At 39.9% G+C, this 19,087-nt stretch overlaps 1 protein-coding gene across 2 annotated transcripts in view; it reads left to right on the plus strand.

Annotated features, from left to right (window-relative positions):
* The window catches only part of tmem135 (transmembrane protein 135), a 471,653-nt gene that overhangs the window by 2,857 nt on the left and 449,709 nt on the right, over positions 1–19,087 (plus strand). For both annotated transcript variants that reach the window (XM_041199702.1, XM_041199703.1), the window contains exons 2-3: positions 13,153–13,280; positions 16,031–16,123. In XM_041199702.1, the coding sequence (XP_041055636.1) occupies positions 13,153–13,280; positions 16,031–16,123 (221 nt within the window). The remainder of the gene's footprint in view (positions 1–13,152; positions 13,281–16,030; positions 16,124–19,087) is intronic.

Genomic DNA, 19,087 nt, shown 5'->3' on the forward strand with positions numbered 1-19,087 from the left:
TGCACACCAACATCTAGATCATTAGTATATATCAGGAAAAACAAGGATCCCTTTTATTCCATGAACAATAACTTTTCTCACAAGTCTATTGTGTGGTACTGTATCAAATGCCCTTTGAAAGTCCATGTACACCACATCAACAGCATTACTCTCATTGGCCTTTTCTGTTACCTCTTCAAAAAAACTCCAACAAGTTAGTTAAACATGATTTCCCCTTTAGAAATCCACGCTGGCTCTTTCCTATCAATCCCTATATTTCCACGTGACTACTAATTCTATCCTGAATAATTGTTTCTAGAATCTTGCCCACCACTGAAGTTAAACTGACTGGTCTGTAATTGCTGGGCTTATCCTTACAACCTTTTTTGAACAAGGGCGTATTATTTGCAATTCTTCAGTCCTCTGGAACCTCCCCAGAGTCTAGGGAAGACTGAAGAATTATGGCCGGTGCCCATGCAATTTCTACTCTCAGTTCCTTCAGTATCCTTAGATGCATCTTGTCCGGTTCTGGTGACTTGTCAACTTGAAGTACCGACAGTCTATTCCAACACTTCCTCCTTATCAATTTTGAACCCTTCTAGTGACAGAGTTTCCTCATCTGTCACCATGGCCTGTATAGCATCTACTTCTTTGGTAAAGTATTCATTTAATACCTCAGCCATGGCCCCTTTGTCCATGTGTAAATTTCCTTTTAGGTGCCTAATTGGCCCGTATCCTCCTTTTACCACCCTTTTACTATTTATATGCGCATAGAAGACTTTGGGATTCCCCTTTATGTTGGCTGCCAGCCTTTTCTCATAATCCCCTTCGCTTCTCTAATATGCTTTTTCACCTCTCCTCTAAACCTTCTGTATTCCTCTTGGTTCTCAATTTTATTTTCTACCTGACACCTATCATAAGCACACTTTTTCTTCTTTATCTTAATTTCTTTCTCCTTTTTGATCCAGGGAGCTCTGGAGTTGTTTGCCCTACCTTTCCCTTTCAGTTGAATATATCTTGACTGTGCCCAAACCAACTCTTTTTTGAATGTAGCCATTTGTTTAATTATAGTTTTTCCCACCAATCTTTCGTACCAGTCTGTCTGGCCTGGTTCTGTTCTTGTCCCATTGAAGTTGGCTCTCATCCAATTAATTATTCTTACTCTGCATTGCCTATCATCCTTTTCTATCATCATCCTAAAATGTACAATACAATGATCACTGTCTCATAAATGTTCCCCCACTTGATCTACTGGGTCCATCTAATTTCCAAGAACGAGGTCCAACGGTGTATCTTGTTGGATTGGACACATACTGCTGTAGAAAATTTTCCTGAACACCATCTAGGAACTTTTGCCCCTCTCTGCCGTTTACACTACCACTGTCCCTGTCTACATTTGGGTAATTAAAGTCCCTCATTATAACCATTCTATAATGCTTGCATCTCTCTGCAATTTCCCTGCAGATTTGTCCTTCTACGTCCTTCTCACTTGGTGGTGGTCTACACTGAGCAATGTAATTGAACCCTTTTTGTTCCTTAGCTCTAGCCAAATTGATTCTGTTCTTGAATCCTCTGGGACATCCTCTTTTTCAGCACTGCAATGCTCTCCTTAACCACTATTGCCACCACTCCTCCTTTCCTGAACATCTTGTACCTGGGAATGTTTAACACCCAGTTCTGCCATTCCTTGAGCCAGGTCTCTGCTATCGCCACAACATCATATTTCCATATGGCAATCTGCACCTGTAACTCCCCAATCTTATTTATTATACCCTGTGCATTCACATACATGCATAGTAACCCTGATTTAGATTTTGTTACTTTCTCCCTCACCCTGACTCCACCTATTAACTTAGTATTCTCTATTCTAGTGCTATCTCTGTCTCCCAGTATTTTGTGCACCCTGGTATTACTTTCTAATATTCTCTCCTGGTTCCCACAAACCTGCCGAGTTAAAGCCCTCCCAACAGCACTAGCAAAACACCCTACAAGGAACTCGGTCCCAGCTGTGTTCAGGTGCAGCCTGACCAGCATGTACAGATGCCATCTCCCCCAGAGCCTGTCCCAGGAATTTAATGCCCTCCATCCTGCTCCATCTTTCCAGCCACTCATTCATCTGCCTTATCCTCCAATTTCTGCACTCACTGGCATGTGGCACTGGGAGTAATCTGGAGATTACTACATTTGAGACCCTGCTGGCTAATTTTCTACCGAGCTCCGTAAATTCTGATTGCAGGACCATATCCCCCTCCCTGCCTAAGTCATTAGTACCAATGTGGACCACGACCTCTGGCTGTTCACCCTCCAGAAGGATGTCCTGCGTCCTTGACCCTGGCGCCAGGGAAGCAATATAGCATCGTGGAGTCATGTTTACAGCTGCAGAAATGCCTGTCTGTTCTCCTAACCAATGAATCCCCTATCACTATTGCTCTTCCTTTCTTCTTCCTCCAGTCCTGTACAGCTGAGCTGCACATGGTGCCACAAACTTGGCTCTGACTGCACTCCTCTGAAGAACCAGTGCTCTCATCAGCTTCCAAAACGGAAAACCGATTGATGTGTGGGACCCCAGGGGACTCCTGCACTACCTGGCTACTTCTCTTGGACTGCCTGGTGGTCACCCATTCCCTCTCTGACTCCAGGCCCTTAAGCTGCGGTGTGACCACGTCTCTGAACATTCAGCCTCGTGGATGTGCCACAGCGTCTTCAGCTGCTGCTCGAGTTCTGAAACCCAGAGTCCAAGTTTTTACAGCTGGCAGCACTTCCTGCATATGTGGCCATCTAGGACACTGGTAGCGTCCATAACTTCGCACATGTTACAGGACATGCGTTCCACTCGACTGAGCAACCCTGCCATGTCTTAACTCTACTTCTCTTCGGTTAACTTCATTCTACTTTGGATTATTCATACTGTAGTAAAGAGCATGTTGACAGTGCAGTTACAAAAGTTATCATTAGCTCTAATCTCCGGATTACTCCCAGTGTCACATGCCAGTGAGTTAAGAAATTGGAGGATAAAGCAGATGAATGCGTGGCTGGAAAGATGGTGCAGGATAGAGGGCTTTAGATTCCTGGGACACTGGTACTGGCTCTGGGGGAAATGGCATCTGTACAAGCTGGATGGGTTGCACCTGAACAAAGTTGGGACCGAGTTCCTTGTGGGGCGTTTTGCTTGTGCGTTAGGAGGGCTTTAACTTGGTAGGGTTGTGGGAACCAGGAGAGAATATTAGAAAGTAATACCAGGATGCACAAAATTAGGTTAGTTTGTTGTTTAGGAGGGGTTCTGGGTAGCTGAAGGGCTCAGACTACTGCACTTTCATTAAGTCATGCTTGTTTAGGGGTATGGGTGGAGGAGAGCAAACACAAGATGGGGTCAGATTGGCAATGTAAATTAGAATTGTTGACAGTACTTGTGCCAGGCAGGTTCATAATCATTTTGCTACCCTGCCTAACTGATGGAACCAGGAGAATAAATCTATCGTGGAGATGGGAATCTACCCAATCTGCTCATCAAAATGGTTGGGTTATCCTAGTGAGAATGAGAATAGGAAACTTAGTGTTGGTAAAGTTTACAGTTCTAGTTTGTTAAATTCCCGAAGTCAAATAAAGAACTTGTATTTATATAGTGCCCTTGACAACTACAGGTGCTTTATTCACTGCTAAGTAAGAGGAAAACAGCACCAAAAATTTGTTACGACAAGCAATTCGATGTATAATCAGAAAATCCATCTTTTTAGTGATTTTGGTTGAGGAATAAATATTGTCTGATAGAGTTGAAAAGTGAGAAAGAGCACAGATACTGAGGATTTTAATAGGAAAGTAGGAACAGGCAGAGGCCATTTAGCCATTCAAACATGTTTCGTCATTCAACGAGATCATGGCTAATCAGTGACCCAACTCCACACATTCACTTTAGTTCCATATCTTTTTAATAGCTTTTTTGTCAACAAACATCTATCAGTTTCATTCAAAATTTACAATTGATTGAGCATCAATTGATGTTTGTGGAAAGGAGTTCCAAACTTCTTTCACCCTTTTTGTGTTGATGTGTTTCCTAATTTCACTCCTGACTGGCCTGGCTCTATGTTTTAAACAATGTTTCTTAATCGAAGACTTCCAATCAGTGGAAATAATTTTTCCCAATTTACTCTACCTGTTCCCTTTAATATCTTAGAAACATTGATCAAATCACCCTTATAGCTTCTACACTTAAGGGATCACAACCTTAGTTTGTGTAATCTCTCCTAGTTGTTTATCCCTTGGAATTCCAATACAATCCTGGTAAACCTATGCTGCGTTCCCCCTTCGGCCAGTATGCCCTCCTTAAAGTGTGATGCCCAAAACTGTATACGGTGTTCCGGGTGTGGGCTAACCAGGGCTTTATGTAACTGAAGCTTAACTTCTATCCCCTTGTATTCTAGTTTTCTAGATATAAAGGCCATCGTGCCAATAGCTTTTTTAGCTTTCTGTGCTTGTTAATGATTTTTTAATGATCTAGGTATATGAATTCGCAAGTCTCTTTGAACCTCCACTGTATTTCTATAGAAAGTAACATGTTCTTTCCTTTTTAGGTTCAAAGTGGATGACCTAACATTTGCTGCCTTTGAAATCTATTTGCCACAGTTTTCCCCATTCACTTAATCTATCACTATCTGTTTGTAATTTTATGCATTATACAAAGATGAAAATTTAAAACTTGAGGTGTGGTGAATCTAACCAGTAATCTGTGCAATAAAAATGGAAAACGCTTGAAATACTTAGCAGGTTTAGCAGCATCTATGGAGAGAGAAACAGAGTTAATGTTTCAGACCTTTCATCAAAAGGGAAGAAAGGTCACTGAGCTGAAACATTAACTCTGTCCCTCCACAGATGCTGCTTGACCTGCTGAGTATTTCCAGCACTTTGTGTCTTTATTTCAGATTTACAGCATCCGCACAACTTTGCTTTTACTGTAGTCCCTGTAGGTAGGGATGATGGGCAAGTAGGAAGAGGTGTAGATGGCCAAGTTTTGGGTGTAAAGCAAGGTACAAGACAAATTCCACCAAATAGTCATTTGCTGTATGAGCCCAGTGTTATCTGCATGTGCAAACATCAAGCAATGGTATTGAATCAGAATTTGCTTGAGTTACCTCTCCCTCAGCTTGTGACATTGATGCCAATTGTAAAACCTCAACAATGATTATTTTTGTTTATGAGGAATTTAGATTTTAAATGTACTCAAAATTGACATGAATTATTGATGTGATTTCCTTGTATCACCCAACAGATTATCATAACTATAAATAATCGCTTGGTAATGCAGAATTTGAGTATTGCTGAAAAATGATATGCTGTTGAAGCTTTTCGTCTTGCACTCATCAGGACAGAGACAAGATTGCCAAATTTCAAAGGGTGCAACAATTTATACTGCACTTGGAATGAGTGCTGATGGATCAGCAAGTTGTTTGATTGGTTGAGGCAGTGCCATGGAGAATGTGCCAAAGAACTATTGTCTCCCATGCTTTTATTTACTTCAAAAAACTACAACACCTGGACATGTTCCGTTTGCCTGCAGAGGACAGGTCCCTCTGTATGAATATATGTAGCTTCTAGTGAGTATAAGTGAGCCTGACTAATAATCTTAAATTGGTTTTTGGAGTAGTTCTTAGCACACTCGGAATTGTTCAGTAAGTGCTGTCCAATCACAGAAGCATATGCATTGTTAGACATTATGTTTTGAGTTTTGCAAGCGTGGCCTGGTTGAGTATGGTCAGTATACTGCCTATTGCGAACAGCTGAAGGGACATGCTGTTTGATATGATTCCTCAGTTGTTGGATCTACAGCCTTTGTACCTGGCATTGCAATGGCACTGAAATTCATATATCACGTTACTTTATGGCAGCATCCTGTTAGTGGAAAATACCACTTGTGTTGCTACTGCATAGCAGCAGTGTGAAATGGCTAGGTTCACCTCTTGCTCAAATTTTTGAGCTATCTTGCCTTTGGCTTGAAGCTGAAATAGGCCTAACCTGCGTGATAATGGCTGTCCTGATGAGATCATTACTCACTGTATGTCACACATACTCACGAATGGACTTAAGTTTGTCACTTTTGGGCCTGAAAAATGTCCAGTCTACTTATATTTCGAGATTTGAGCAACAAGTGAAGCTAGCCATCTCATGCTGCTGCTATGCAGTAGCAACACGAGTGGTATTTTCCACTAACAGGATGCTGCCGTCAAACCAAAAAGACATTCTGCCTACCACACAAATGAATAATGTAGTATATTAATTTCAGTGCTGGTGCAATTCCAGGTACATAAGCCGTATGTTTGAACACCTGGCAGATCATATCAAACAGCATGTCCCTATGGCCGTTTGCAATAGGCAGCCTACTGACCACAGTTAACCAGCTGTGCTTGCAAAACTTAGACCATAATATCTAATATTGGATGTGATTCCATGATTGGACAGTACTTGCTGAACAAACCCCAGTATGCTAAGAATTACACTGAGCAGCCAAGTTAAGATTATCAGTTGGGATGGCAATGAGGCTCACTTCCACATATATTCATACGTAGAGACCTGTCCTCTGCAGACAAAAGGAACATGTCCAAGCATTGTGCCTTTTTTTGAATTAAACAAAAATGTGGGGTACAATAGTTCCCTGGTGCATTCTCCATGGCAATGCCTCGACCAATCAGAGTCAACCTGCCAACCGTTCAGCCCCCTTTTCTCATGCAGTGTTAGTTGTTGCTCCTTTTGAAATTTAACATTCATGTGTCTGTCCTAATGAGTGCAAGATGAAAAGCTTCAACAGAATGTCTCTTTCTTCAGTAATAACTATAAATCTAAGATTGATCTGATGGGTCAAGGGGTAAGTAGTGTGCTGCTGAGCCATACAGAAGGTCCAAATTTCGAGCTGTGGTCGACAGTTAATTACAATAACTGATTACAACTGGGTAAAGGCAAGGATCTAATATAGCTTCTGGATCCCTGGCTAGGGAAGGGAAAAATTAGCTATGGAACCGGTGGACTGACTGCGGAACACCCACTTTATCTTGTGAGGTAGATATAGTTTTGAGCTGGGCAATGATGTCTCTAATGTGTAAGTACCCTGTTGACACTTACGTTATGGCTTACATATAATGGAAAGCTACTTAAAAGCTAAAGTAGTGGAGAGCCCTCAGCATCTTGAAGCACTCCATTCAGGAGGGGAGGGAAATGCAAATTTGAGGCTGATTACACCAAATTCAAAGTGTTATCAAGATTTAGTGGCATGAATCGGAAAAAAGACAGCAATGAGAAATTCCAAGTAATGCACACTTGATAAGCAGGATACCAGAATTGCAATTTAAACCAACAATCGTGATGAACTGCAATGCAGAAGTCATTGGAATCCTAAATACTGTTAATTAACATCTTTGTGGAACACTGGGGGAAGGAGTTAGTGACAGATGACAAACTTGCCGCTATTCTGTACCTTGACAAACATGAAAGCAGAATTCTTTCTAAGACCTGTAATTGCGACAGCCAGCTACCACGGCGGCATGGTGGTGTGTGTGGGGGAGGGGGGTGGTGGTGTAGGTTGGAGTTCTAGCACCAAAATTGTGATGATTGGACTGGGTCAATAGGCCACTTCTCAAGTACAGGAGTAAAATCAGACCCCTAAAATCCAGCTCTTTCAACTCCTGAAGACAGTCTCATCAAGAACATAGTGCTCAACCAGTACATGAGGTAGCCTAGAACAACAGACATAAGTATGTCAAATTTTGTTACCAAAATCTAAATATGAACTCAATTTTCTCAAAATATTCATGTTCCATCCATTTTGAGATAATTCATCTTGAAGTGTGGGGAAGGGTGGTATTTGCTGCTGCATAAGAGATACCTCACTAAAATAGTGAACACAAGAGATTAGTTAAATGATCCATTCTAGGATCACTGGAATCCTGAAATTTGATAGGGATGTCTCAAGATACTGGAGTGTGGATTTAAATTGATTGCTTAAATGGATTCAGACTATAAATTTAATAGTTTTGCAATAGCATTCCGGTTTAGCTGAAACAGATGATGAGGAACAAGCTGCTGACTCCATAACCCCTGTTACATATATCAGTAAATTTTATGCAAGCCACTGGGTAGTATGAAAACTGTGTTCAATTATCATTCTCCTTGAATATAGTCATATCATTAGGTGACATACATGGCCTTCCACTACTTGTTGGCCCAAGGTACTGTTTTAGGTGGTGGGTGCTCCAAGGGCATGGAGAGTTGGAACATAGAGAACAGAGAAACTATCTTTTTCACAGTGGAATGAACATTTCTGAAGTTATTCAAAGTTGGAAGCAGCAGAATACGTTGTACTAAAACAGCAGACAGAAAATGATTTGGCATAAGTGACAATCTTAAAAACCAGTGTTTAGGAATATTGGATTGAGATTTAGATTTGTTTATATAAATTTTGAATAGGATACTTAACGTGGTTCTTAAGTTATTTCACATTAACTCAAAACGATCCATTTGACTCTTGGATCATCCCAGTGATATTAAGGGCTGAACAGTGTAGGTTTGTGTAATGAATTATCATTACTTCTACATAACTCGGATAAAATTGTTATCCTACCCAGAATGATAACTTGATTTTGGATTTAACTGTGTGATAGTTAACAAATCACTGCTCAGTTTATAATTGCTGCTGCAGCCATGCTGAGGTTCAGTCTCTTTGAGATGACACTGCTTTTAAAAATTAGCCGATTTCAGTTTATATAGCAAAGCCATACATAGCAGTTGTGCCATTTCCATTTGTCCACATCTTGGGCCCTACCACATAGTTGAACTAGCCTATATTGAAATATTTTTGTCTTGGATTGGATGGGGGTGGGTTTAGGAGAGATTGTAGAAGAAAAATGTCAAAATGCAGTAGTAGTAGTGGATTTTATGGTCAAAGAAATAATCATGACACTTTTGTTTAGCTGCATCCAAGACCCCCAACTGATATGTTGCTCTTGGATGCCAGGCTGACAAATATAATGGAATAGTTAGAAAATGTCTTGAAGAAGGATTGAGAGCAGCTTGATGGTTTGGTTCATGTTTGAATCAATAACAATAAGTAACTAAGTTGAGGACCTGCAAAGTGAGTTTCAGGAATTAGGAAATTGATTTGAAGAGTGGGACTTTCAGGGTTGTTATAAGACATAGGAGTAGAAATTAAGTCATTCGATCCATCGAGTCTGCTTTGCCCTTCAATCATGGCTGATAAGTTTCTCAACCCCATTCTCCTGCCTTCTCCCCATAACCTTTGATCCCCTTACCAATCAAGAACCTATCTATCTCGGTCTTAAATACACTCAATGACCTGGTCTCCACAACCTTCTGTGGCAATGAATTCCATAGATTCACCACTCTCTGGCTAAAGAAGTTTCTCCTCATCTCTGTTCTACAAGGTCTTCCCTTTAATCTGAGGCTGTGCTCTCGGGTCCTAGTCTCTCCTACTAATGGAAACATCTTCCCCACGTCCACTTTATCCAGGCCTTTCAGTATTCTGTATGTTTCAATCAGATTCCCCCTCATCCTTCTAAACTCCATCGAGTATAAACCCAGAGTCCTCAAACATTCCTCAAATGTTATCCAGTTGTAAACACCCTGGGTGTAAGTCCATGAATAATATGTCAAGGAAATCTGTTTGGGTGATTTCAGAGGGTTTACTTAAAGGGAGAGACTAGAGAAACTGGGCTTCTTTTGACTAGAGCAGAGAAGGTTAAGAAAAGAACTGATAGAAGTGTGCAAAATGGTTGACTTCGATTAAGTAAGTTAAAAGACTGAACAGGCTGGGGCTCTTTTTTCACAAAAAAGCAGGTGAGTGACTTAATTGAGGTCTTTAAAATTATGAAATGATTTGATCGGATAGTTGTAGAGTTTCTTCCTCTTGTGGGGAAGGCCAAAACTGGAGACCATAAATCTAAGATAGCCACTAATAAATCCAATAAAGAATTCAGGAGAAACCTACTTACCCAGAAAGCACTAAGAATGTGGAATTTGCTATCACAGGTATTTGAGGTGAAGAGCCCAGATGTCTTTAAGAGGAAGCTAGGTAAGTACATGAAAAAGGAATAGTTGATTATGCAGATAGGATAAGATAAGGCATGGTAGGAGGTGGCTCATGTGGAACATAAACACTGATACAGACCATTTGGGCTGTTTGGCCTATTTCAGTGCAGCAACCTCTAAATAAATAGGAAAAGCTATTGCTGCTGGACAGTGAGTCAGTAACTAGGGCCTACATTTATAAGTACCAAATGAACAAAGTGAGATCAGGAGAATTTGTTTATGTGGAGGGCTGCTTCTATCAAAAATAGATGGAAGCAGAATCTATACTAGCTTTTAAAAGGAAAGCAGATACATTATGGCTCATTTTTGGGTCAGTAGCTCCCACTTTGAGTCAATTGCCTGGATCTTGCAGCAGCAATGATGATTAAGCTGTCAGCAGTTGCTGTCATTGCACCACAAATAAAGAGGTGCAGAATCACCGACAGAAATTTCTGGAGTCTGCGCTTGCGCAGAATGACATGGAAATCCAGAAGTTGCTGTCAGTGATTTTATGCCTTCTCCCAGAGTCTGTGCTGTTGAGGCACTCTTTCATCAGACTGCAATCAATGGAAGTCAGCTGAATTGTCAAGAACTTCCAATCCGTTATTCTCATTGTAAAAACCTTGAAAAAGTTGCAACTTGTGAATGAGGTGCAACTGAGTTTTTAAGTAGCATAGTAACTTCATTATTATTGCTAAACGCCCTCACTGACCCCGAGAAGTAACTTTCATGTTTGTGTAATCTCAAATTTCTCCATAATAAATTGAACTTTTAAAAAGAATTTAGTTTCTACATTTTTTTAAAAAAGTTTGTTTATTTTAGTTTATATCTTAATCCAATCATTCCATCAAATTTCCTACCTGAAAATTTAAATTTGAAATGCCTTGAGTCCTCTTGACTTGATGCCAGATTTAAGCTGCCATCAGGAAACTGGAAAACCATGCCACAGAGCTTACTGGATCTTTGTGGACAGCTTTCTTTGAGGTCAGCAGCAAGTGTTCTTGCTTTGCTGCTGACTGCAAAATCCAACCAATAGTTTGTGGCCTCAAATCCCGTTGTTGATTTGAGCACATAATCTAGGCTGACGCTTCAGTGTACTAATGGACCGCTGCATTGTTGGAAGCATTGTTTAACAGTTGAACCAGCCATGACTCAGTTGGTAGCACTCTTAACTCTGAGTCAGAAGGTTCTGGGTTCAAGTCGCACTTTAGGATTTGAGCACAAAAATCAATCCTGTGCAGTACTGAGGGGGTGCTGCGCTGTTGGAGGTGATGTCTTTCAGATGAGATGTTAAACCTGTTGGCCATCTCAGTTGGATGTAAAAGATCCTGTGGCACTATTTTGAAGAAGAACAGGGGTATAATCCTCCGTGTCCTGGCCATTATTTATCCCTCAATCAACATCAGAAAAACCAATTATCTGGCTATTATTACATTGTTTTTGGGAGTTTTCTGTGCACAAATTGGCTGTGCATTTCCTGCATTACAACAATGAGTATACTTCACAAAAAGTATGTAATTGGCTGTAAAGTTCCTTGAGATGTCTCGTGGTTGTGAAAAGTGCTATATAAATGAGTATTTTTCTTTAAACCATGGTCCTGTATGCTTACTCACAGGAGTGTAATAGATCCCACAGCACTGTTGAAAGGCCAGGGAGATTCCCCAGTGATCAGATCAGTCATCTTTCAAACAACTGGTTTCATTTGTTGTTTGTGAGATCTTGCTGTGTGCAAATTGACTGCTCATTTACCTACAAAATAACAGTGAGCACATATCATAAATAACTCATTGGCTGTGAACTGCTTCTGGTGACCTTAAGGACATGAAAATTACTATCAAAACAACAATTCTTTAAATATTTGAAAATGTCAAAGGATGTAGGAGAAGGGTAGATGTCTGGGACTAATTTGATGGCTGTCCAGAGTGAAATATAGAAATGCAGTAATAATGGAGGATTCCTTAGTTTAAGGAAGTTCATGCTCTGTTGCCTTCCAAGTGCCAGTGTCAGAAATTTAATGAAGCGGGTACAAATGATTTTGAAGAGGGAATGGGAGAAAACAATTGTGGTTCATAATGAGAGTCATGACATAGAAAGGACTAGAATGAGTATTTGATAAAGAGCTGGTGCAGCTCTAATGGGTCTAATTGCCTCCTTCTGTGCTGCACTGGCTGTTAGAAAGTGATCAGGGGTTCTACAGGATAGCGTTTCCCCCACCCTCATATCCAACCCAACTGTAGCTGGTGTATAGTTGAGGCCCTATTTCTGCCTTAACTAAAGGAAGCTAACTCTTCAGTATGCGCACATTCTGGATCACAAGTTTTTAGCACCATCGCCGGAATATAGTCAGGGTCCATAGTCTTTGTAGTATCCAGTGCTTTTAGCCATTTCTTGATTTCACGTGGAGTGAATCGAATTGGCTAAAGACTGGCATCTGGCACTGGCACTGAACAGTGAAAGAAAGGCGATTAAGTTCCAAGTCAGGATGGTCAGGCTTGGAGGAGAACTTGCAGTTGGTGTTCCTTTGCATCTGCTGCCCTTGTACTTCTACGTGCCTAAAGTGCAATCACGTGTGCAGAAGTAGATGGGCTGTTGCTTGTCCAGTATTTTCACCTGTGTAACTTACCAAAAATAGTTCTTTTGAAGCATATTTAATTTACAAAATACTGCTAACAATGCAGAATTATAATGCATCCATGTTTTACTACTTCTGAACTTGTTGAGGACTAACCTAGGTTTAGGTTTTATTGGCTGGTTGAATTGCCACAACAATAACAAGTCAGTGAACGTTGATTGCAGAAGCATACTGCTGGCTTCAATCTTTTATTAACACAGATCCTTAATTTTGGGAATGTTTGCCCACAGTTGAGTTTAACACGAAAACACCAGTTATATTTAAACTATTTTTCATTTTTTTTAAAGTTATGTTTTTATAAACATAATTTTTGTTACCGTTAAGGGTAAAACTTTACAAACCGAATGATGTTGCATACAACTTCGTGAAGGCCAAACAATGTATCAATACAGCAATCAGATATAACATCATTGAATACACCTTATTCTCAATTTCTGTCACTATTTATAATAGAAACCATTCTATGTTTGTTTTAGATTGCAGCCATTCTTCGACGGCGGAAGTTAGACTACTATATTCACAAACTGCTTCCAGAGATTCTCCAGTCAACATCGTTCCTTACTGCAAATGGTGGCTTGTATATTATGTTTTTCTGTATCCTCAGGTGAGGGGTTTACTAACCTACAGATGGCTTTGATTTTGTAGGATCTGTATTGAAATTGTCACAAGCTTTGTTCAGGTGCTTGACTTTACTTTCATATGTCCAATCAATTTTAGACAATTGCAGCATTAAAACTGTAATTTGACAAGTGGAGCCAAATAGTGCCCATCAAACTTGTTGGAAGTGTGATAAATGGACTCTTTTTGTGTGAGCATTTCACAAGGATGAATGCTATTTAGCTTTCATGACCCAAATTCTCTATTTCCATTGAAAGAAGAAGCAATGCAATTCAAACTAAATAAGTGAAGTTCATTTTGATTTCAGTGGTTGTGTTTGTTGCTTTTGGCTGACTAAGTGTAAAAATACATGTGGAGTGACAGATATTTAGACATTACCAGTTCTTCTGACTATCTCATGACTTTTTTTGCAAAAACTCTCAATGCAAGAAAATGTACCAAATATCACACTTCATATAAATGTGTCCTTGATTATGTGTTGGCAATTTAGCTGAAATTTAACCATTTGTAGTAAATATGATTTTAAAAAGGAAAATGAGGTAGAGGAGAAATAAAAACACTGGCTCAAATATTTGTGCCTGCATGAGTACCCCTCTGCTCCTGGTGTTGCTGGCTAAGCCAGCATTTATTGCCCAACCCTAATTGCCCTTGTTCAGATAGCATTTTTAAGAGTCAACCACATTGCTGTGGGTCTGGAGTCACATGTAGGCCAGACCAGGTGAGGATGACAGATTTCCTTCCCTAAAGGACATTAGTGAACCAGATGTTTTTTTTTTTGACAATCAACAATGGTTTCATGGTCATCATTAGACTTTTAATTCCAGATATTTATTGAATTCAAATTCCACCATCTGCCATGGTGGGATTGGAACCCTGGGTCCCCAGGGCATTATCCTGGGTCTCTGGAACACTAGTCCAGTGACAATACCACTACGACACCACGTCCCCAATACTATTATGTCTCCTGCTCTCCCCTCTTGGCCCCACCCCCTCTTGAGGCCTGCACCTGCCCTGTCCCACCCTCTTGTGTACACTGCCAGTCTTGCCCACCCCTCCCCCCAATCGTGGTCCATACCGGCCCTGTCCCGTACCAACCATAGTGCCCTGCAGTCACCTGCCCTCCCCCTCATGACCTGCACCCTCCCCCATCCCCCGTGACCCTTACATGCATATACTTTCTTTGCTGCCTTCTCCCGTCATCTCCATCTCTCTCTATCTTCTGTGTGCCTGCCTACCTTTCTGTCATGCTCTGCCTCTCTCTCTCTGCCTTGCTCACATATGCATCTGTCTTTCATGATTGATAACATGGGTAATTGTTTAGAAAATTTTTTTTCAGTTGTTTCTCTCCTGTAGTAATTCTCCACTGGGGTGCCAGTGACTCAGTAGTTGTTGCTAAATAAGATGCTTTTAGCCATGCCTCTTTTATTGTGACACTTGCTGAAGTCAGGGCTTCTGTCAGCAGAAAAGCGCAGAGGTACATGAGTACAGTGTGTGATGTGATTTGTATTTTGCTGTAATATATGTGTGTGTATTTGTGGCATATGAAAGTTTTGGTATTATGCTTCTTAAAGCAAAAAGATTTTTCTTGGTTTCTTCTGACTTCTAACTGATCTCAAAATCTGGCTGAGCAGTGGTCTCTAATTGATCTTGAGGAAAGTGCAGCAATTGGACCTTATGGTCTTGAAAGGATACCAAGTTGCCACTACTGTAATGTAAACTATTATGCATTTTGCCCTTTTTAAAATTAGCATATCCTCTGACCATTGTAATGGTGAACCAAAATGTATGCCAAACTTTTTCCAAGTCCAGTTTATTTAGGGAGGTACAGTTGTTCTATTATACAGCTTTAAGATAATAAAGTTCAATGAAGTAAGCCTTCTGTTAACATGGACATGACACTTTTTTTCTACTCCCAATATTCCCTCCACACCCCCTCTTTGCCTTCTCACCAAAGGTGCTGACTCAAGCTGCAATATGTTAGCTCAATGAGTGCACGGTGCACTTTTGTACCTTATGGTCATTCTTCATGTCTGAACTTGATAGCGAATGTCAGCAGGCTCTGGAGGTTAGGGGAGATAGGATCAGGCTGGCCAGTAGGGGCCTTTATGGTAATATAGCCTGCTGATCATTATTGTCTAGGCTTGTTTGTGAAGAATGACCCCTTGAGGGAGTTGCAGAAAGGCTGTCAATTACCATGGGACCATAGCCATAGCATGAATGACTACCCTCAAGAAAATAAAGTATTCTCAGGGATAGGAGAAATGTTTAGGCTAGTTAAAGATGTGTAATTAAAAAATAACCAAATGGGCTTAGATTAACAGTTTGCTTTCTACCTTGACTTGCCATATATTTTGATGCAAATTGCAGAACATGGAATTCAGTGGTTTTGCATGACTTGCTATAACATTCGAGTAAAACAATACATTTTTCACTCGTAATTACACGAGTGGACTTACAATCAGGCTGCAAGTTTTTTATATATTTTAGTGTGTCATATTTATTTGTTGGCTACAGAAGTAAGGAAGAGTTGAAGTGCAGTAAATAACAAAACCTAACCAGCAGAGTTTTTTGGTGAACTTCCAGTAGCAACTGCTTAGAAGCTTGCATATACAATTCTCGTATCCTTCATTTTTATTTAATTCTGATAATTGGTATTGTGTTTGAGTCAAGGTAGATTATCTAACAATGCTAATAAAGCTAGTATAAGCATTGTGTTTTGTTTTTCTCCAAATCTAGGAAACTTCTTGGGAAATTCTACATATGGTCTGCAGGATTTGGTGCTGCTTTGCCTGCTTCCTATTTGGCTATTCTGATTGAGAGGAAAAGCAGGTATTTTCTTATAAATTGCTACCCCTATAAATCAGTGCTTGATGTGTAAAGTTATAAAGTGCTTATGATACCTGCACACATTTGCAGTTTCTTGATTCAAGAATATATTGCAATGGAATTCTGAAACACCAAATAGATAACATTTTTTGATTCATTGTGCTTGTAAAGGGTTAATAATGCTGTGAAATGGACTCTTTGTTTTCTTTTGTGTTTTAGGTCTATTTGCATCATTGTGTTCCCCCCTGCCACCAAGACCCCCCCCCCCCCCCCCCCCCCCCCCCCCCCCCCCCCCCCACCCCCCCCCCCCCGACTTTTTGCCAGCTTTCTCCCGTCTCCTATCCTGAAGGCTTTTCCTCCTTGCTGCAGTAAAGTTGCTGGTTGCTTTGAAGACTGTACCTCACTCACATGATTTTTCATGTGTGATTATTGGTGAGTGTCAGCAGATTATTCAGCTGAGGAGGACATCAGCTGACGTCAATGTGCACTTGTAGCAGGGGAAGTTGGATAGCAAAAAGAAATGGGAACTCTGTTTTCCTCTCTCCTCAGTCAGGGGTGCTGAAGCATTTGTAGCATTCCTATCCAAGCTGAGATCGGGAAACTCTGCAGAAAACCTGGGCTGTGTTGAGTTGCTCTCAGGATAAGCTTGCTGAGCTATTAAGGAAGCTGTTGCACACTCCTGAGTGTAATGTAGATTGAATCCACTGCATTGTCTGTACTTTCATAGTTTGACGCAATCTTACTTAAATTCAGAAGTTAATAGGGTGGTCTTTTTGCCCAGTGTACACCCCGTTGCTCTGCTAATTATTATTACAGGATACATGGTAAAAATAATTTTCTATCCCTGTTGTAAAAGGCTTGTGAGGGTGGCTGTTTTTTCTACAATATTCTCAATTGCTGGTTAAATCAAAGTATTCCTAACAAAATTAGAAAAGCTGCTTTCCTGTTTTCACATCCACTCAGCTATGCCAAAACACTACCTGGCATGAATGCAACTCATTAGACTAAGTATGCTTATGTTTACAATTTAGAAAATGCAGAAAGGCTGGCATCTAGACAGTAATTCTTTTATCTTCAAATGAGAAGACATAGAGTATATACAACAAATCCTTACACTTTGCATTGGTAATTCAGGATATTTTTTAGAATGATGATTAAAATTAAATTTAAAACTTAATTTTAAAATGTTTAACATTTTAATTTGTAATCTTGAGTCTATATTTGGAAGTGTTATAACATTCCTATTTGTTTTATTAGTCTTAACATTTTATATCTTTTTTTGTTCATCATCTTGAACTGCGATCTTCAAAATTTTGCTACCATTTACACTATATTTCCATAAACCTTAGTAGGTTGAGGAATCCAAAGGCAGTGCAACCAGCAGTGTCTAAACTTGGCATATTCAACATACAGTCACTCAATCAATGCTCATGGAACAGTTTGTCAGTTATATGATGGGTGTTTTGGAATGGATTCGCTATGTATATTGTGCAGAAGGGATGATAAATAGAGAGAAAATGTGGTGATCAGAAAAGTCAGAACTTAAAAGGTATACTGTGATAAGGTAACATACACAAAATAGAAATTTTGATCTTTTAATGCTGGTCATGATTTTCCAAAGCACAAGGAAAGATCATACAATGACTGCAGGTTAGTTTCAAGTTCACTCTAAGATTTTATAAAGATACAATGGGGGAAACAGGAAACATTTATTATCTATACCTGTTTTGCAAGAAATTTACTAATTTTTAAGGAAGGCAAAACTCCAGTGCTGAAACACATGGAACTCCAGTGCTGAAACACATGGAACTGCTTAAAAAAATGGAATTTGGTAATTAAATTGATTGAGTGGTAACTGAATATGAACTTAAAAATGTTTGGTTCAGCAGTCCTATAATGTTCTCAGTTTAAGGAGACTACTTTTATGTTTGCACTGAAACAACTTCAAATTAGCTGGAGTTTTGACCCTTGTGCAACTGGTTTAACTCTCAAAGCTGTCAGAATTCTGGAGAAGGTTGTACTCCAATAGTTGTTCAGTTCATAAGCTAAAGTTGAAGTGATGTCCATAATATAGCAATAATTCTTCTAAGATGTTAAGAATAGCTTGTTGTAATAAATGTATGAAAATATGTACTTCAGATTTCTTTTCAGAAATTAAAAGGCTTTGAAAAATTACTGCTGCTTTGCTTGTTGTCACCTTTCCTGCCATAATCTTTCATGCACAATACTTTGTTACATTTCTTTTACATTTGCCTCTCATGATATCCTGTCCATTTTGGAGATGAGATGAGATGCACATCATTAATATTTGGGCTTTTCTGTAAACCATCTCTGGAGGCATTTATTTTGGCTTAACTCAGTGGAAGTCTGAATGGCTGCTTATATCAGTACAAGTTATTTAATTGGTGACACTTTTCAATAAGATTAAAATGTAACATTTAAAGCATAACATTTAACCTTGTAAGATAATGTTGCAACTATCTTACTATTTCACAGAATTGTTACAGCACTGAAGGAAGCCATTTGGCCTGTCATATCTACGCCACCTCTCTGAATGAGCAATTCTTCCAGTGCCGTTCCCTCCTCCCCATAACCCTGCACCTTCTTCCTATTCAGATAATCCAATTCCCTCGTGAATGATTTGACTAAACTGGCCCCCACTCCACACTCAGGCAGTGCATTCCAGATCTTAGACACTCGCTGCATGAAAACATTTATCCTCATTTCTCCTTTGCTTCTTTTGCCAATTATCTTAAATCTGCACTCTCTTGTTCTCATTCTTTCTACCAGTGGGAACAATTTTTCTCTTTTTGTCTAGATCCCTCAAAATTCTGAACACCTCTACCAAATCGCCTCTCAACCTTCTCTAAGGAAAACAGTCCCAACTTCTTCAGTCTATTTTTGTAACTGAAGTTCCTCTTCCTTAAACTATTTTGTGAATCTTTTCTGCCCTCTCTGTCTAATGTC

Source organism: Carcharodon carcharias, chromosome 11 (assembly GCF_017639515.1).
Source record: "Carcharodon carcharias isolate sCarCar2 chromosome 11, sCarCar2.pri, whole genome shotgun sequence".
In the NCBI taxonomy this organism is placed as follows: Eukaryota; Metazoa; Chordata; class Chondrichthyes; order Lamniformes; family Lamnidae; genus Carcharodon; species Carcharodon carcharias.